The sequence below is a fragment of the Brachionichthys hirsutus genome, chromosome 6, assembly GCF_040956055.1.
Source record: "Brachionichthys hirsutus isolate HB-005 chromosome 6, CSIRO-AGI_Bhir_v1, whole genome shotgun sequence".
NCBI classification, from domain to species: domain Eukaryota; kingdom Metazoa; phylum Chordata; class Actinopteri; order Lophiiformes; family Brachionichthyidae; genus Brachionichthys; species Brachionichthys hirsutus.
In genome coordinates, this window is record NC_090902.1 from 205,501 (window position 1) to 226,124 (window position 20,624).

Consider the following 20,624-nt stretch of genomic DNA (forward strand, 5'->3'; position numbering starts at 1 on the left):
GTCACCTCGCCGGTAACGTCGTCGATTCCGAACAGATCAGTGGACGTCAGCAGAGAGTACTGGACGCTCGCGTCTGCGTCCAGGTCGACCGCAGCAGCCGTAAAGACGAGGGAATCCACCGGCGTGTCTTCAGGCACCCGGACCACGTGTCTGTGCCGACCGAAAGCAGGAGCGTTGTCGTTGACGTCTTTGACGTTCACCGCAACAAGTTTCCACGCTGAGGTTTGTGGCGTTCCCAGATCAGACACGGTGACGTTCAGGATGGAGAACTCGCTACGCTCCCTGTCTAACGGACAAGCTAACCGAAGGTCGCCGGAGAAGGTATCGATGGAGAAGCAGTCGTCCTCGTCCCCCCCTGAGAGGGCGTACACCAGCATACCATTGAATCCGCCGTCAGCGTCCGACGCCTTGATCTGAACGATGGTGGAATTCAGTCGATGGTTCTCAAAGAGGTCGACAGAACCCGGGGTGCTCAGGTGGAACCTGGGGGCGTGTCTGTTGGTGACGTAATCCTCAGAGAAAGTGTCGTCTTCCAGATCGGTTGAACCGGGCTTGATGGACTCGATCAGTTTATCAGTCAGTTTCCTCAAAACGCCTGTTTCCTGGCAGCTGACCGTTGCATCATGGCCTCTGTTGGTGACGGTTACCCTGACGACGGAAGCTTCGGAGCGGTGTTGCCCATCGGTGGCGACGACGCTCAACGTGAACGAGCCTTCGAGCGGAGGAACCGGTTTGTTCAGGGTGATGGCTCCCGACGCCGGATCGACTCCAAACACACGGAGCTCGTTTCCTGATTCGATCATGTACCGGAGCTGCCGCAGCTCGTCTGAATCGATGGCTGACAGTTGGGCAATCACCTGCCCCACAGGTAAATCCGCAGGTACGGTTGTGTTGCAGCCCACCCTCTCGAACAGTGGGACGTTATCGTTGATGTTGTTCAGGGTTATCGTCACGGGGCATTCGCTGACCTGACTGAAAGGCCTGCCGCTGTCTGAGGCCCAAACTCTCAGGTGATAGCGCCGTTTCATGAGCTCGTAGTCCAGGTGTTCAGAAGTGGAGATGACACCTGTGAATGGCTCTATGGTGAAAGGGAAGGCGCCTGAGTTGACGATGGCGTAAGTGACGAAGCCGTTCTCGCCTTCGTCTTTGTCCGTAGCGGCTACCGTCACAACGCTGCTGCCGACGGGGGCGTTCTCATCCAGCGTGGCGTCGTAGGAGGCGTGGCTGAACCGCGGGCTGTTGTTATTTTCATCCGTGAGCTCAACTACAATACGAGTCTCGGCCTCGCCGTGATTGGCCACGACTTGAAACTCGTAACGCTTCTTCACGCCATAGTCAAGTTTCTCTGTCGTAAGTATGATTCCGGTTTTGGGGTTGATCTTGAATTTCACGCTGTCTGGATTATTTCTGATGCTAAAGGTAACAGCATACGGTACAGGTGTGGTATCAACCTTCCCAACGTGAGTTTTAGGAGGAGAAAACTCGCTCAGGGCGATAATGTAGCTGTCTTCCAAAAATGCCAGCAGACCATAGTGAGCGGGCGGGACGTGGATTTGTGCCACTGGAGAGACGAGACCTGGGACGCTCCTGTCTTTGGCTTGCAGGGACAGATTCAGTCCCAGAGGGTTTTCAGACCAGTTAATCTTCTTTGTGGAGATAACTTGGAAGTGTCTGCCCTGTGAAGGGATCACCTCAAAACACCTGTGGGGATCTCCTCCCACAATGTGAAGGGATTCCACAGGCTTAGCTCCGGCCTCCACGTGGACATCGATAGCCACCTTTCCGTCTGCAGAGAGTGCTGCTCTTGGGAGGGGAGCGATACTTGGAGCCCCCTTGGACAACTTTAGTACATTTACTGTAACCTTGGCGACATTACCAAATTTTTGAAAACCAGATATCTTCTTTGTCCTGTCCTCTGCTAAGACCGTGAGGTCGTACCTGTCTGTGCGGGTGTGGTTGAGCTTCTTGGCGAGGCTGACCGTACCTGTGAACGGGTCAACAATGAAAGGGTGATCTCTGCTGGTGAACAAGTAATAAAAGTCAGCGTTGGTCCCGAGGTCAGCGTCTGTGGCGCTGACCCGGACCACACTGGACTGGACTCGGGTATCCTCACTGATGGCCACGCTGTAGGAAGCAGGGTAGAAAAGAGGCTTTAGGTCGTTGGTGTCTAGTACCTGGACTAACACCCTGGTCTTTGCCTGGAAGTCAAAGGTATTTTCCGTCCCCTCTACCGTGAGCGTATAGGTGTCTCTGACCTCCCTGTTGAGGAGGGCGGAGTTACTGCTGCGAGTTTTGATCCTGAGGAAACAGAAATCTCCGACTTTAAGAGCCTCTGCTTGGAAAAGATCGTCGTCGTCTCCTGAGACAACGCGATAGTTGATTTCCCAAAACAGATCCGTCACTTGGATGCCCATCTTCACCGGCGTCTCAAGGTAGGTCCTCGGAGCCGAGTTCTCTTTGATGGTGGCGTTGTAGAGAGGGTGGGTGAACCTCAGCGGTGTGCCCTCTTTTTCTGTTCCTAGTCCTCCCTGACATTTTGACACTTGTGGGAAGGCTGCTGCTAAAGTTAGGAGAAATGTTCCAAGAGCTGCCATCTCTAGTTCCTTGGTGAAGATGCTCAGACCTGTGAAAACAGACACAGAGGAGGGCACCTGAAACTCTACCTTCAAAAAGAGCAATTATTACCCTGAGCTTTACAAATGGACCAGAACATACAGGGGAGGCATGTCCCAGCATGCCCCAGCATGCCCCAGCGCTTCTGGACCTGAGGGGCCTTCTCTACAGGCAGCAGCTAACCGCTTCACGTCGGGTTCCTACCGGGCCTCCCACATGGCGGGTTCGGTTCTGATACCGTACGTCTACCAGACTGAGCTGCATCCAACCACAGGATTGGATCCGGAAGGAGAGACGCAGGAAATGTACGGTACGCAACAACTACATCCCATCAACATGTTACCATGGAAACAGGGATATTTACATTCCTTCATTCAGTCTGCAGGCCGGAATGCTCTTCAGCACGAAAGGGAAAAGCTTGAAGCATTTCTTTTTCATGTTTCGTTTCTTTCCGGCGCCGACGTTCCCGAGCTCCGCCTCCAACCTGATCTCCATCTTGATCTGCTGCGTGTGTCTGGCGTTCAAGCTCTGATAACTGACGCCATTCTGGGATTATTAGCATCCATGGCTAAGCTAACTCTTTAAATCTCTTTCCAACCCATTCAGAGCTCATTTATAGATCAGCTCCGTGAGTTTGGGTCTGGCTGATGGATCGGTTCCTGCAAGTGGACCCTTTAAACAAACCCAGAACTACAGAACATGAGCTATGGTGATGAGCAGAGGCCCCCAGAGGGGAAGCTCCAGGTTCAGCGTGAACCCGGACCCGTCAGCACAGACAGTCTGATCGACCTGAAGGCTTTGCACGTTATCGTACACCTGAGGGCGTCTCCAGGGAGACTGCAGGGCGCTGGGGGCTCAGTGGAGGGTGACCGGAATAGGGGGCTTATCTCGTCGGGCCAATCAGATTTGGATGCTCGGGTTCACTGGGACGGTATCAGCTTCATCAGCGGATTGGAATGGCATCATTAAGCAACGGAGCTGGGCCCTCCAGAACCCGCACACACTTCAGAACCTGAAGGACTTCCTGTGGATCTCAGATACGTCCAACCATCCTCAGCTGAAGACAGACAACGCCTGATTGGACGGCTGGACCGCCACCGGCCGGGGCAGAGAGTACGGCCTCCAATGTAAAGCCAATGTAAACAGCCATTAAACCAGTTTAATGTTGAAACCAGTGTAAACAGCCATTAAACCAGTTTAATGTTGAAACCAGTATAAACAGCCATTAAACCAGTTTAATGTTGAAACCAGTATAAACAGCCATTAAACCAGTTTAATGTTGAAACCAGTATAAACAGCCATTAAACCAGTTTAATGTTGAAACCAGTGTAAACAGCCATTAAACCAGTTTAATGTTGAAACCAGTGTAAACAGCCATTAAACCAGTTTAATGTTGAAACCAGTGTAAACAGCCATTAAACCAGTTTAATGTTGAAACCAGTGTAAACAGCCATTAAACCAGTTTAATGTTGAAACCAGTACAAACAGCCATTAAACCAGTTTAATGTTAAAACCAGTGTAAACAGCCATTAAACCAGTTTAATGTTGAAACCAGTACAAACAGCCATTAAACCAGTTTAATGTTAAAACCAGTGTAAACAGCCATTAAACCAGTTTAATGTTGAAACCAGTGTAAACAGCCATTAAACCAGTTTAATGTTGAAACCAGTATAAACAGCCATTAAACCAGTTTAATGTTGAAACCAGTACAAACAGCCATTAAACCAGTTTAATGTTGAAACCAGTGAAACCAGTGCTCTTCCATTCTCACAATGTAAACCTGGATTTAGGACGGGTTTGAGAGGAGGTCCAGAACTCTCGGAGTTTGGGATCACATGATCCGTTTGTAGGCCGGACCCGTGGAGCCGCCCAAGTGGGCTTGCAGGTTTCTGATTGGTCGTGAACACACACGTGCGTTCCAACCTGCACACACACGTATGGTGTTCAGTACCGGGACCGGTTCAGCCTCAGGAACCGGTCTGGGGGACTGTGGGGGTTCTGACTGGTCCTTAAAGTCACACACACACAGACAGAGCGGGATCCATACGGACTCGGGTCCCGACCCGTCTCAGAGGTTCTGAACGTCATAAACTTGTTGAGTCACAGAAGCGTCGGCTGCCAACCTGCAGGCGCTCCGGGGCATTTCATTATGGGATGGCAGAGATAGCTAGCAGAGCTCAACGGGCCCGGTCAGGCCCGATGGATGCAGAATCAGCTGATCAGGCTCCGCCTCCTGTAATGGAGCGCCGGTTCTTCTATGAAGCCTTTGTTGAGGATCTGAACCGACACCGTTAGCCATGTTAGCTAGCGATGGAAAGACGAGATAAACTTTATATAAACGAAACAATGGGCAGGCTGGTGCTAGCTACAATGCTAAGCTAATCATTTGTCCTGGACTCAGGTGGTCTAGTAACTACCTGGTTAGACCGCCGGTTATGACCTCTTTAGGTTAATCTAAGGTTTAGCAGTGGCCCCAGGACGCAACCCTGCAGAGCTCCGCAGGCCATCTAGTGACAGAACAGCGTAGACCCGGAACCAGGACGCCGTCCTGACTGGGTCCGGCCGATCCAAGGTCATGGGGGCTGAGAGAAGCGATCAATAATCGATCAACTCTTTGTGGTGACTGATCGCCATGACTGCAGTCCAAATCTGTGGCTCCGCTTCCTCATTGGAGGAGGGGAGGAGGGTCATGTGACGTTTAGGGTGGGGTCACAACACACCCACCTCTAGAAGGGTTCGTGGTGGGGGTGCAGCCTCCACCCGGACCTTGTTGTTGGGGGATGCTAGGGGGGGGGGGGGGCGTGACCCTAGGCTTAGGGGGTCAGGTAAGGCTCCGCAGGTCAAGCATGTCGCCGCCCCTCACACTGACCCCCCCCCCCCCCCAGGGTTTCAGCTGTTAGCCTGTTAGCTTAGCCTGGATAGGATGGAAAGGGGCCCCTTCTGTTGCAGGTTAGGGTGCATCTGACCCCCCCCCCCCCCGAAGTTTATCTAGTGGTAATCACACGAGGTGATGAATGAGCCAATAAAGGTAACGGCCCTGTTGCATGATGGGAAAACTCCTTTAAGGCAGGGTCTGGACTTCCTGTCAATCAGCTGTCATCAATGAACACCCTTAAATGGTCCCTGCTGCCCCCCCCCCCTCATGAAACGCCCTCTCTGATGTCATCCTCATGCAGCCAATGAGAAGAAGATGAACAGACGCTCGCTACACGCCGTGGTCATGTGACCCTCGGCTTGAATCCTGGCTTCATCCCGGACCGGATTCAAACTTAGCAGATTGAATCCGCCATCAGGCGGGTGTTCTGACAGGTCCAGTCACACCTGAGGAGTCCTTCCGGGTCAGAACCTGACCTCCTCTTCATGTCTAGGAACAGAACCGTTGGGTTTAAAACCCACGAGTCGGATCTCGTCTCACTCCGGAGGAGTCCGGGTGAAAGGAGGTGCATGGGTTGACCTCCGGGAGCCCCGCCTCCTCCCTCCTCCCTCCTCCCTTCAGCCTGAACACTCACCTCTCCTCCGGTGTGGTGGCTCCTCGGGGCCTCTCCGGACCGGCAGCCGGGCCCCCAGTCCTCCCATTCAGGTCCGCTAACTTCACAGGTCTGAAGCAGAATGAGAGTCCTCAGCTCCTCTCCACTCAGCCCCTCCTCCCTGGCGCAGACACACACTCCTCCTTCTCCTCCTTCTCCTCCCCCACCTCCCCCACCTCCTGCCTGGGGGCTCGGCCCTTTGGGTCTCGGCCAGAACCGAGCCCAGGATCCAGAAATTCACAAAACGATTAAAAAACAATCGGATGAAAGAAAAATTAAAACTAGATTTCACTTGTTCCAAAACCACACAGAGAAGGTAAAATCTGACTCCGCCCCTTTAACCAGGTTATAAAAACGCTGCAAAACAACTTTGAGATTTTCAACTTTCTGATTTAAGAGACGAATGTAGTCAAATAAAAGAAGACAACAAAACACACGCACACGCACACACACACACACCCACACCCACACGCACACACACGCACACACACCCACACGCACACCCACACCCACACACACACACACACCCACACCCACACGCACACACACACCCCCCCACACACACCCACACGCACACACGCACACACACACACATACACCCACACGCACACGCACACACACACACACACGCGCACACACACACGCACACACACACACACACACACGCACACGCGCACACACACACACACACACACGCACACACACACACACACACACACGCACGCACACGCACACACACCCACACGCACACCCACACCCACACCCACACGCACACACACACGCACACGCGCACACACACACGCACACACACACACACACACACGCACGCACACGCACGCACACCCACACCCACACGCACACACGCACACACGCACACACACACCCCCCCCACACACACACACACGCACACACACACACACACACACACACACACACACACACACATACGCACACACATACACCGGTCGGTGTGTGCGGTACAAACAGGACCAGCAGCTCCTCTCCTTCTGCAGCTCCTGTCTTCAGGTTCCACCATCAGAACCTTCTGTAGAACCTGGATCGACCCGCTGACCCGGGTCTGCAGCCCTGACTCCGCCCCTTTACCTGGATTTACTTGATAGAGTCAGCAACAATGAAAGCGTCCAGGTGTGCATAGACTACACAGGTACAGCGTGTTCTAAGCGTGTTCTAAGCGTGTTCTAAATGTGTTCTAAGCGTGTTCTAAGCGTGTTCTAAGCGTGTTCTAAGCGTGTCCTAAACATGTTCTAAGTGTGTCCTAAGCGTGTCCTAAGCATGTCCTAAACGTGTCCTAAGCGTGTTCTAAGCGTGTCCTAAGCGTGTCCTAAACATGTTCTAAGTGTGTCCTAAGCGTGTTCAAAGCATGTTCTAAGCGTGTCCTAAGCGTGTCCTAAGCGTGTCCTAAGCGTGTCCTAAGCGTGTTCTAAACGTGTTCTAAGCGTGTCCTAAACATGTCCTAAGCGTGTCCTAAGCGTGTCCTAAGTGTGTCCTAAGCGTGTACTAAGCGTGTCCTAAGCGTGTCCTAAACGTGTCCTAAGCGTGTTCTAAGCGTGTTCTAAGCGTGTCCTAAGCGTGTCCTAAGCGTGTTCTAAACGTGTTCTAAGCGTGTCCTAAACATGTCCTAAGCGTGTCCTAAGCGTGTCCTAAGCGTGTTCTAAGCGTGTTCTAAGCGTGTCCTAAGCGTGTCCTAAGCGTGTCCTAAGCGTGTTCTAAGCGTGTCCTAAGCGTGTCCTAAGCGTGTTCTAAGCGTGTCCTAAGCGTGTCCTAAATGTGTCCTAAGCGTGTCCTAAGCGTGTCCTAAGCGTGTTCTAAGCGTGTCCTAAGCGTGTCCTAAATGTGTCCTAAGCGTGTCCTAAGCGTGTCCTAAGCGTGTCCTAAGCGTGTTCTAAGCGTGTCCTAAGCGTGTCCTAAGCGTGTTCTAAGCGTGTCCTAAGCGTGTCCTAAATGTGTCCTAAGCGTGTCCTAAGCGTGTCCTAAGCGTGTTCTAAGCGTGTCCTAAGCGTGTCCTAAATGTGTCCTAAGCGTGTCCTAAGCGTGTTCTAAGCGTGTCCTAAGCGTGTCCTAAATGTGTCCTAAGCGTGTCCTAAGCGTGTTCTAAGCGTGTCCTAAGCGTGTTCTAAGCGTGTCCTAAGCGTGTCCTAAATGTGTCCTAAGCGTGTCCTAAGCGTGTTCTATACATGAAACGTCCTTTTAAAGTGGAACAGGAGGAGACCGGAGCCTCCCTGAGGCTCCAGGCCCAGGTCCAGGTAGAGAGAGAGAGAGAACACAGGGGGGGGGGGGGGGGGCAATGGTTTCATGAGGTGCATGGAGGCGACAGAGAGGAAGAGGAGGAGGGTGTGGCAGACGAAGAGCGAGGAGGAGGTCTGCTCCACAAATAAACACCGACAGAAGGTGGGCATCGGGCCACCGGCCTGAGGAGCCGCTCAGGAGGCCGCCGCCCCCTCCTCCTCCTCAGAAGGGACACACCCACAAACGACAAGGTCATCTGATTAATATTCAAATGATGCTTTCACTAAACTGGACAGCAGACCGGACGGGTCATCAGAACCAGCAGAACCGGGTCCAAACACGTGGAGCACGTTCAACAATGAGCAGAACCATTTCTAATTTGGGTTCATCAGTCAAACAGCAGGGGGCGGAGCCTCCACAGGTAATCTCCCGGGTCATGTGACCCAGAGAGAGAGACACACGCACACTTTAAACAGAGGGGGCGGGATCCTCCATCAGTGGGGGTGTGGCCTGTCCCCATGCGTCTCCGGCTGGACCCGATTGGGTTCCTCCACAGGTTCACTTCTCGCCGGGTCGGAGGACACCGCCCCCACCTCACCTGACTCACAGGCTGACAGCAGGTGAGAGCAAGACTTCAGTTCCGTGCTGCTTATCGATCAGTCGTCACCTATGTTGTCCACCTATGTTGCACGTATTAATTGCTTTAGTAATTTATTGTAATTTATGTAAGTTATTTATTGTCATTTTGCATCAGTGGTGTAATTTATTTTAGATTAATTGTTAGTTTGCACTGGCGGTGTAAAAACATTTTATTTTTGTTTTTCTAATGTTACGTTGCATCAATTGAGTTATTGAATATTGGTTTTATTTTTATTTGTATTGTTAATTGTGGATGATTTATGTACGAAGGACTTTCAACGGAAACAAGAAATGCTCCTCTGAGACAGGATGTGTGACTGTACTTGTACTGTAATACATGCTACTGTGTGACTGTACTTGTACTGTAATACATGCTACTGTGTGACTGTACTTGTACTGTAATACATGCTACTGTGTGACTGTACTTGTACTGTAATACATGCTACTGTGTGACTGTACTTGTACTGTAATACATGCTACTGTGTGACTGTACTTGTACTGTAATACATGCTACTGTGTGACTGTACTTGTACTGTAATACATGCTACCGTGTGACTGTACTTGTACTGTAATACATGCTACTGTGTGACTGTACTTGTACTCTAACATTCTATCTAATAAATATATTCATCATCATCATCGTCAATCATCGTCAATCACCTTCTCTTCCTGCAGAAGACACGGCGCGGAGGAATGAGGACAGACGGAGGCGTGCTGGGACAGATCCCTCCTCAGGTAAAGTAGAGCAAAGGGCAGCAGGTAAGAGGAGGAGTTCACACACTGATGACTCAGCGATATGCAAATGAGGGACCACATGTCAAGGAAGGAAGAAGAGACTAGTTTAAAACACCTGAAGAAGAGACTAGTTTAAAACACCTGAAGAAGAGACTAGTTTAAAACACCTGAGGAAGAAGAGACTAGATCTCATCTCCTTCTTTTTCAGGTGTTTCAAACTTGTCTCTATTGTTTTAATGGCTTCTGATTGGTCGACAGGTAAATGAACGGAACAAAGTCGAACCAGCAGGACTCGAACCCGGAGGGGGCCGGGCACCAGAATAGAGACAGATGGTCCATCAGGTCACATGATCAGAGGTGGAGCAGGAGGAGGGACCAATCGGAGGACGGCATGAGAGCGCGCACGCACGCACACACACACACACACACACACACACGCACACACACACACGCACACACACACACACACACACACACGCTTTGCCTGTACCACTGCTACAGTTGCATGACAATAAAGTTTAATTTGACTTGTTCTGATCCTTTAAAAGACCCTGACTTCCTGTTTCTGACTTCCTGTTTCTGTCCTCTGGCGACTCGAGACTCGTCCGTCCATTTTACCGACGAAAGGAAGTTAATTAATTATGGGATGTTTCATCGATCCTGTGTCGACCCGCCTCAGGGTTTGAGTCCAAGAGATGGTGGAGGGATACCATAAGGAGGAGAGAAGCAGCCGCGACCTTTGACCTTGTCGACTCAGCCTCACAGCAACAAGGGGGTAAACACGATGAAAACGAAACATTCATTAGTTCTAATGTTCCCACAGAAATATAAACAAATTGATTATGGCAGTATCCGCTGGGATAGGCTCCGGCAACGCACCCGGAAGTGACCCGGAAGTGACCCGGAAGCGACCCGGAAGTGACCCGGAAGTCGGGATGAAGCAGCCGGAGACGAGATGTCCGAAAGACGGACAGACGGACAGGTGGATATAAAATTAAACAATTTCTTAAGTGTTCAATAATGTTGCATTTTATACACTAATAGCAGTACTACTCGTGGTAGTACTAGTATTAGGAGTAGTAATACTGTTGGTAAGACTAGTGGAAGCACGATCAGTACTACTACCAGTAGTAATATGAGCGGTAACAGTAATACCAGCACTACTAATAGTGGTAATACTTGTAGAAGCAGGAATATTGCTACTAGTGGTAATACTCAGAGAGCAGTAGTACTGGTGTTTTAGTAGTAGAGTCTGAGGTTTCTTGTCTCCGAGGGGTCGGCAGTCTGATCAGGAAACTAAACAAACACTGAAAACTTTTCTTCATCACTTTAATTCATCGTCTGCGAGGAAGACCACAGAACCACAAAACGCTGAGTCAGCGACAGGAAGCATTTCTAGGAGTAAGAGCAGAGGATTCTGGGAAATTAGAAAAAAGCAAACAGAACTTAATCAGTGGCTTATGTTCTGATTCTGGAGGGGGTGCTCTTCATGCTAACCCAGCTAGCAGCAATGAGGCTACCTCCTCCAGAGAATAAGAAATGGCGCCCCCACCTGCCTGTCATGTTGTTACTACTACAGTGATTGAATACTGCAGTATTTCCTGTAAATAGTACATCGTTAATGTAATTTTTTCATCTTCGGGTTTCAGACAAATGAAAAATCTAAGACTGGTTAACTGAAAGTTAGCATGTTGCTAAGGAAGTTGAGCGAGTCAGTGGCTAGCTGTATTGAGGTTAATGAAAATGCTAAGCTAACATCATGAAGACAAGTGAACAAACTCAGCTATCACCAACAATAACCTAATTTATTACATGATGTCATGTTTCATCACTCATTGTTTTAATGTTTGCAATTAGCTAATGTTAGCTACGATAACTGGAACTAGCCAACATTAGCCAGGACAGCAGAGACGTGTGTAATCACAGCTTCTCTGACTAGCTTGACCATGTCAAGCGGTTGGCGCTGGTTGTAGACATGCTAACGTTAGCTGCAGCGGTACAGAACTTAAACACCGTCCACTTCAGCTATTCATCACTTAAGCAGGCGGCACAGGATTGGTCCTTTGTTGCAGGGGAGGAGCCTGAAGCTCACCCACGTCATTTTGAGCACAAACAAAGCCTGGAAGACAAAAACCTAAAGTTCCATTTAGCGGCATCGGAGACGCCCCCGGAGTCGCCCCGGAGACGTCCCCAGAGACGCCCCCAGAGACGCCCCCAGAGACGCCCCCAGAGACGCCCCCAGAGACGCCCCCAGAGACGCCCCCAGAGACGTCCCCAGAGACGTCCCCAGAGACGCCCCCCGTAGAGATGCCCCCGGAGACGTCCCCGTAGAGACGTCCCCGGAGACGCCCCCCGTAGAGACGCCCCCGGAGTCGCCCCGGAGACGTCCCCAGAGACGCCCCCAGAGACGTCCCCAGAGACGTCCCCGGAGACGCCCCCCATAGAGACGCCCCCGGAGACGTCCCCGTAGAGACGCCCCCGGAGACGTCCCCGTAGAGACGTCCCCGTAGAGACGCCCCCGGATACGCCCCCGGATACGCCCCCCCCTACACACAGAACAGAAGCAGCACCAATCACAGTTCTGCTCGTTCTCGCTGACCAATCAACGGCAGCCCCCGACGCAGCGCTATGAACACCTGTACAGTCTTTGGAGAACCCCCCCCCCCTCAGTAGAACCTCTTGTTCCGCTCCTGTCTCTTCTGGAACACCACGGCCCCCACCACGGCACACACCACGATGCCCAGCAGGGCGCACAGCAGCAGCAGGAAGACCTTCCAGCCCGTCAGCGGCGTTCCTCGGAAGTTTCCCGTTGGATCGTCCACGTTGTCTGAGAGGAAAGAGAGTCAGACCGGATGTGGGTGTTTCCGTGGCAACGCGTGACTTCAAACACGCCGTCCCCTACCTTTGGGGGGCTTGAGGAGGCTGACGCTGGGCTGGATCTTGGTCCAGTCCTGGCTCTCCTCCTCGGGGGGGTGTTCCACCATCAGCTGGTACAGCTTCATGGAAACGATGTCGTGGTTATCTGGAAACACGACATCGTGATGTCATCGTGATGTCATCATGAAGCCTCCTCCGACCAAAACGCAGCGAACGAGAGTAACACTTTAATAATGTAAATGTTCTATTCACAGTTTACTGATTTAACAAACTATTAACAGCTAATTAATCATTTCAAACTGATAACGAAATATTAAAACTATTGAAAATGTATTCATGATCTCTTAAAATATAAATATTAATTAATACATTATTAATAAATCGTAATATTAATAAACAGTTAAAAACCTATTGCAATATAATCAGTATTAATAGCTCAACGGTTTTTCTACAGACCGGTTGGGTGACAGGTACAGACTCACCTGAGGTACGGTTACCGGTACAGACTCACCTGAGGAGGTACGGTTACCGGTACAGACTCACCTGAGGTACGGTTACAGGTACAGACTCACCTGAGGTACGGTTACAGGTACAGACTCACCTGAGGTACGGTTACCGGTACAGACTCACCTGAGGTACGGTTACCGGTACAGACTCACCTGAGGTACGGTTACCGGTACAGACTCACCTGAGGTACGGTTACCGGTACAGACTCACCTGAGGAGGTACGGTTACAGGTACACTCACCTGACAGGTCTCCTGTTGCTGCTGACGCACCAAAGTAATACCCGGTGGGGAGACGGACGCCCCCGATGTCGATGCACTCCCTCCACTCGTTCTTGTCGTCCACATCCACCATCACCTGCAGCAGAAACACCTGAGCTCAGCGCCAGAGCCCCCCCTCAGATGTAAGAGGGCCCCCGGACTACGTACGGTCAGCCTTCCTCTGGAGTAGCGGACGGCCAGGTACGTGTCGTGCTCCCTGTTCCGGATCTCGGCAGAGCAACCGCCCAACTCCGATGAGCGGCCATCTTTTCCGTGGTCGTAGCTGACGGAGCCGTTGTTCACCATGGCTGAGACGTAGGGGAAGGACCGCTGGAGGACACGAGGACACATTCAGGAAGAAGCGTTAAGCTGAGACGTAGGGGAAGGACCGCTGGAGGACACGAGGACACATTCAGGAAGAAGCGTTAAGCTGAGACGGAGGGGAAGGACCGCTGGAGGACACGAGGACACATTCAGGAAGAAGCGTTAAGCTGGGACGGAGGGGAAGGACCGCTGGAGGACACAAGGACACATTCAGGAAGAAGCGTTAAGCTGAGACGGAGGGGAAGGACCGCTGGAGGACACGAGGACACATTCAGGAAGAAGCGTTAAGCTGAGACGGAGGGGAAGGACCGCTGGAGGACACGAGGACACATTCAGGAAGAAGCGTTAAGCTGAGACGGAGGGGAAGGACCGCTGGAGGACACGAGGACACATTCAGGAAGAAGCGTTAAGCTGAGACGGAGGGGAAGGACCGCTGGAGGACACGAGGACACATTCAGGAAGAAGCGTTAAGCTGAGACGGAGGGGAAGGACCGCTGGAGGACACGAGGACACATTCAGGAAGAAGCGTTAAGCTGAGACGTAGGGGAAGGACCGCTGGAGGACACGAGGACACATTCAGGAAGAAGCGTTAAGCTGAGACGGAGGGGAAGGACCGCTGGAGGACACGAGGACACATTCAGGAAGAAGCGTTAAGCTGAGACGGAGGGGAAGGACCGCTGGAGGACACGAGGACACGTTCAGGAAGAAGCGTTAAGCTGAGACGGAGGGGAAGGACCGCTGGAGGACACGAGGACACATTCAGGAAGAAGCGTTAAGCTGAGACGGAGGGGAAGGACCGCTGGAGGACACGAGGACACATTCAGGAAGAAGCGTTAAGCTGAGACGGAGGGGAAGGACCGCTGGAGGACACGAGGACACATTCAGGAAGAAGCGTTAAGCTGAGACGGAGGGGAAGGACCGCTGGAGGACACGAGGACACATTCAGGAAGAAGCGTTAAGCTGAGACGGAGGGGAAGGACCGCTGGAGGACACGAGGACACATTCAGGAAGAAGCGTTAAGCTGAGACGGAGGGGAAGGACCGCTGGAGGACACGAGGACACATTCAGGAAGAAGCGTTAAGCTGAGACGGAGGGGAAGGACCGCTGGAGGACACGAGGACACATTCAGGAAGAAGCGTTAAGCTGAGACGGAGGGGAAGGACCGCTGGAGGACACGAGGACACATTCAGGAAGAAGCGTTAAGCTGAGACGGAGGGGAAGGACCGCTGGAGGACACGAGGACACATTCAGGAAGAAGCGTTAAGCTGAGACGGAGGGGAAGGACCGCTGGAGGACACGAGGACACATTCAGGAAGAAGCGTTAAGCTGAGACGTAGGGCAAGGACCGCTGGAGGACACGAGGACACATTCAGGAAGAAGCGTTAAGCTGAGACGGAGGGGAAGGACCGCTGGAGGACACGAGGACACATTCAGGAAGAAGCGTTAAGCTGAGACGTAGGGGAAGGACCGCTGGAGGACACGAGGACACATTCAGGAAGAAGCGTTAAGCTGAGACGGAGGGGAAGGACCGCTGGAGGACACGAGGACACATTCAGGAAGAAGCGTTAAGCTGAGACGGAGGGGAAGGACCGCTGGAGGACACGAGGACACATTCAGGAAGAAGCGTTAAGCTGAGACGTAGGGGAAGGACCGCTGGAGGACACGAGGACACATTCAGGAAGAAGCGTTAAGCTGAGACGTAGGGGAAGGACCGCTGGAGGACACGAGGACACATTCAGGAAGAAGCGTTAAGCTGAGACGGAGGGGAAGGACCGCTGGAGGACACGAGGACACATTCAGGAAGAAGCGTTAAGCTGAGACGGAGGGGAAGGACCGCTGGAGGACACGAGGACACATTCAGGAAGAAGCGTTAAGCTGAGACGGAGGGGAAGGACCGCTGGAGGACACGAGGACACATTCAGGAAGAAGCGTTAAGCTGAGACGGAGGGGAAGGACCGCTGGAGGACACGAGGACACATTCAGGAAGAAGCGTTAAGCTGAGACGGAGGGGAAGGACCGCTGGAGGACACGAGGACACATTCAGGAAGAAGCGTTAAGCTGAGACGGAGGGGAAGGACCGCTGGAGGACACGAGGACACATTCAGGAAGAAGCGTTAAGCTGAGACGTAGGGGAAGGACCGCTGGAGGACACGAGGACACATTCAGGAAGAAGCGTTAAGCTGAGACGGAGGGGAAGGACCGCTGGAGGACACGAGGACACATTCAGGAAGAAGCGTTAAGCTGAGACGGAGGGGAAGGACCGCTGGAGGACACGAGGACACATTCAGGAAGAAGCGTTAAGCTGAGACGGAGGGGAAGGACCGCTGGAGGACACGAGGACACATTCAGGAAGAAGCGTTAAGCTGAGACGGAGGGGAAGGACCGCTGGAGGACACGAGGACACATTCAGGAAGAAGCGTTAAGCTGAGACGTAGGGGAAGGACCGCTGGAGGACACGAGGACACATTCAGGAAGAAGCGTTAAGCTGAGACGTAGGGGAAGGACCGCTGGAGGACACGAGGACACATTCAGGAAGAAGCGTTAAGCTGAGACGTAGGGGAAGGACCGCTGGAGGACACGAGGACACATTCAGGAAGAAGCGTTAAGCTGAGACGGAGGGGAAGGACCGCTGGAGGACACGAGGACACATTCAGGAAGAAGCGTTAAGCTGAGACGGAGGGGAAGGACCGCTGGAGGACACGAGGACACATTCAGGAAGAAGCGTTAAGCTGAGACGGAGGGGAAGGACCGCTGGAGGACACGAGGACACATTCAGGAAGAAGCGTTAAGCTGAGACGTAGGGGAAGGACCGCTGGAGGACACATTCAGGAAGAAGCGTTAAGCTGAGACGGAGGGGAAGGACCGCTGGAGGACACGAGGACACATTCAGGAAGTGTTAACGGAGGGAAGAGATGGGAAGGACGACGAGGAAGTAAAGGACGATGAGGAAGTAAAGGACGACGAGGAAGTAAAGGACGACGCATCCGGCGGAGGAATTCATTGAGACGGAAAAGGAACGGTTCACCCAAGTCCATTCGCCGTCCCCTCGCCCCGATTGTCCATCAACATCTGGAGGTTCACAGTGAAGCAGCAGCTGTTGACGAAACACCGAAGAAGAGGAGCCAGGCTCCTCTTCTTCGGTGTTTCTTAAGGCAGTCTTTTCTTCTTTGTGTGTTCTTAAGGCAGTCTTTTCTTCTTTGTGTGTTCTTAAGGCAGTCTTTTCTTCTTTGTGTGTTTTTAAGGCAGTCTTTTCTTCTTTGTGTGTTCTTAAGGCAGTCTTTTCTTCTTCGGGTGTTCTTAAGGCAGTCTTTTCTTCTTTGTGTGTTCTTAAGGCAGTCTTTTCTTCTTTGTGTGTTCTTAAGGCAGCCTTTTCTTCTTTGTGTGTTTTTAAGGCAGTCTTTTCTTCTTTGTGTGTTCTTAAGGCAGTCTTTTCTTCTTTGTGTGTTCTTAAGGCAGCCTTTTCTTCTTTGTGTGTTTTTAAGGCAGTCTTTTCTTCTTTGTGTGTTCTTAAGGCAGCCTTTTCTTCTTCATGTGTTCTTAAGGCAGCGTTTTCTTCTTCGGGTGTTCTTAAGGCAGCCTTTTCTTCTTTGTGTGTTTTTAAGGCAGCCTTTTCTTCTTCGGGTGTTCTTAAGGCAGTCTTTTCTTCTTTGTGTGTTCTTAAGGCAGCGTTTTCTTCTTTGTGTGTTCTTAAGGCAGTCTTTTCTTCTTCGGGTGTTCTTAAGGCAGCGTTTTCTTCTTCGGGTGTTCTTAAGGCAGTCTTTTCTTCTTTGTGTGTTCTTAAGGCAGTCTTTTCTTCTTTGTGTGTTCTTAAGGCAGCCTTTTCTTCTTTGTGTGTTTTTAAGGCAGTCTTTTCTTCTTTGTGTGTTCTTAAGGCAGTCTTTTCTTCTTTGTGTGTTCTTAAGGCAGCGTTTTCTTCTTTGTGTGTTCTTAAGGCAGTCTTTTCTTCTTCGGGTGTTCTTAAGGCAGCGTTTTCTTCTTCGGGTGTTCTTAAGGCAGTCTTTTCTTCTTTGTGTGTTTTTAAGGCAGTCTTTTCTTCTTTGTGTGTTCTTAAGGCAGCCTTTTCTTCTTTGTGTGTTCTTAAGGCAGCCTTTTCTTCTTTGTGTGTTCTTAAGGCAGTCTTTTCTTCTTCGGGTGTTCTTAAGGCAGCCTTTTCTTCTTTGTGTGTTCTTAAGGCAGTCTTTTCTTCTTCGGGTGTTCTTAAGGCAGTCTTTTCTTCTTTGTGTGTTCTTAAGGCAGCGTTTTCTTCTTTGTGTGTTCTTAAGGCAGTCTTTTCTTCTTTGTGTGTTTTTAAGGCAGCCTTTTCTTCTTTGTGTGTTCTTAAGGCAGCGTTTTCTTCTTTGTGTGTTTTTAAGGCAGTCTTTTCTTCTTCGGGTGTTCTTAAGGCAGCGTTTTCTTCTTCGGGTGTTCTTAAGGCAGCGTTTTCTTCTTCGGGTGTTCTTAAGGTAGTCTTTTCTTCTTTGTGTGTTGAGCAGAGAGCTGCAGTTTCACGGTGACCCTCCAGAGACGTTTGAAGATGATGAATCTTCATCGTTTTCCACTGAGTTCAGTAGATTAAACTCCCTTTTTGGGTGAACTGCTCCTTTAGTGTTTGTAGGTCCGGTTGGTTCTGGTTCTGGTTCTGGTTCTGCAGTGTGAACGAACTGTGTGAATGTGGTTTTCATGCTCCGGCATGCCGCCACTCACATCCGCCGCATCATCGTTAGAGTAAGTATCTAGAAAGACGGCCAGTCCGTGGAAAAGAGCATTGTGGGAAAAGACGGGTCCTGAAAAGACACACACACACACACACACACACACGCACACACACACACACACACACACACACACACACTTACATCCATCCCATGGAGGTCATTGCCAAATGAATCCAAAAACACAGCCAGGCCAACAGACTGATCCTGGTTCCCAAACACAGGCCCTAGGACGGAGACACCGGGTGAGACACTGATCTGAGGTCTGCGTGAGGCTGATCCTGGTTCCCAAACACAGGCCCTAGGACGGAGACACCGGGTGAGACACTGATCTGAGGTCTGTGTGAGACTGATCCTGGTTCCCAAACACAGGCCCTAGGACGGAGACACCGGGTGAGACACTGATCTGAGGTCTGCGTGAGGCTGATCCTGGTTCCCAAACACAGGCCCTAGGACGGAGACACCGGGTGAGACACTGATCTGAGGTCTGTGTGAGACTCGTTCCTCATTAAACACTTCAAAAAGTTCCGCAGAAACACTCCACTGTAAAAAAGACCTCATAAATCTCATATGTTCTGAATGTGACAGTGATCCAGAGGGCGGGCCTTTCGACCTCACTTCCTGTTTGTCCTCTGTCCACCAATAGGACGGCTGCATGAGGTCAGTGTTGGTGTTGACGTGGATGGTTGCCGCGGTTTAAATCATCACCGCTGGGTTTGTTGACGCGCTGATGTTGCCATGGTGACATCAGAGGTTCCTCAGCGTTACCTGGATGCAGTCGGTCCTTCGTGTACCAGATGGCAATACCGTCGCCATGGAGACTCTTCTTCCCCGAGCCGTGGACCTTGAAGTGGACGTGCATCTCCCAGTCCTTCAGGTGGCATGGCTGCAGGCAGGGGACAGGGGACGGGGGACGGGGGACAGGAGACAGGGGACAGGAGACAGGGGACGGGGGACGGGAGACGGGGGGCAGGGGATGGGGGACAGGAGACGGGGGACGGGGGACGGGAGACAGGGACGGGGGACAGGAGACAGGGGACAGGAGACGGGGGACAGGAGACAGGGGCCAGGAGACAGGGGACAGGAGACAAGGGACAGGGGACGGGAGACGGGGGACAGGGGCCAGGAGACAGGGGACAGGAGACAAGGGACAGGAGACAGGGGACGGGAGACGGGGGACGGGAGACGGGGACGGTGGACGGGGGACAGGAGACGGGGGACGGGGGACAGGGGACGGGGGACAGGGGACAGGAGACGGGAGACAGGAGACAGGGGACAGGAGACAAGGGATGGGAGACGGGGGACGGGGGACAGGGGACAGGAGACGGGAGACAGGAGACAGGGGACAGGAGACAAGGGACGGGGGACGGGAGACGGGGGGCAGGTGACAGGAGACAGGGGACAGGAGAGGGTTAACGTTTCGACGCTGGAGGACACGCTGAAGCAAAATGATTCAACCTCCACATCCATCAGGTTCAGCGCTTGGATCAGCTATTGATCACCAATAGATCAATAACAGCTGTCCGAGGGACCCTTTAATCTGACCCAGATGGTTCTGGATCTCAACAGGAAGGACATTGGGTCTGTTCCTGTGATGAAGACGATGCTCTGGAGGCGGGACCATTGGCCTTCCTCACCGCCGTGTTCCAGATGGATCCCTGCTTGCTCTTCTCATCGGGGGTGAGACGGACGTAGGAGCTGGTCAGCAGGGTGCTGCCCCAGAAGTCCCACTGGCTGCCCACACCTGGACCACAGACGGGGACAGGGACAGGGGACGGCACACAGGGGACAGGAGACGGCACACAGGGGACAGGGGACAGGGGGTGGCACACAGGGGACAGGGGACGGCACACAGGGGACAGGGGGCGGCACACAGGGGGACAGGGGACAGCACACAGGGGGACAGGGGGCGGCACACAGGGGGACAGGGGACAGGAGACAGGAGGCGGCAGTCAGAATCTCAGCTCGTCTTTCAGTGTCTGCTCCAAACGTCCCGGGGCTCGCGGTCCCGGGGCTCGCCGTCCCGGGGCTCGCCGTCCCGGGGCTCGCCGTCCCGGGGCTCGCCGTCCCGGGGCTCGCGGTCCCGGGGCTCGCGGTCCCGGGGCTCGCGGTCCCGGGGCTCGCGGTCCCGGGGCTCGCGGTCCCGGTTAATATTACACGTTCTCGAACACACATAACAACTAGTTAAATTAAACGACCGACCCTA

At 52.3% G+C, this 20,624-nt stretch overlaps 2 protein-coding genes across 2 annotated transcripts in view; both read right to left on the minus strand.

The window, feature by feature from the left end:
• Nucleotides 1-2,594, minus strand: part of fat2 (FAT atypical cadherin 2) — a 34,795-nt gene extending 32,201 nt beyond the window's left edge. Inside the window, exon 1 of the mRNA XM_068740238.1 lies at nt 1-2,594. This exon is cut by the window's left edge and continues 632 nt beyond it. Within this exon, the coding sequence (XP_068596339.1) occupies nt 1-2,594 (2,594 nt within the window).
• Nucleotides 2,595-12,061: 9,467 nt separating this feature from the next.
• lman2 (lectin, mannose-binding 2) overlaps nt 12,062-20,624 on the minus strand; it is a 9,727-nt gene continuing 1,164 nt past the window's right edge. Inside the window, exons 2-9 of the mRNA XM_068740619.1 lie at nt 20,423-20,580; nt 20,056-20,162; nt 19,187-19,304; nt 18,563-18,645; nt 13,572-13,733; nt 13,386-13,500; nt 12,664-12,783; nt 12,062-12,588 (exon numbers count right to left, since the gene is read on the minus strand). Of these exons, the coding sequence (XP_068596720.1) occupies nt 12,428-12,588; nt 12,664-12,783; nt 13,386-13,500; nt 13,572-13,733; nt 18,563-18,645; nt 19,187-19,304; nt 20,056-20,162; nt 20,423-20,580 (1,024 nt within the window). The 3' untranslated portion in view covers nt 12,062-12,427. The remainder of the gene's footprint in view (nt 12,589-12,663; nt 12,784-13,385; nt 13,501-13,571; nt 13,734-18,562; nt 18,646-19,186; nt 19,305-20,055; nt 20,163-20,422; nt 20,581-20,624) is intronic.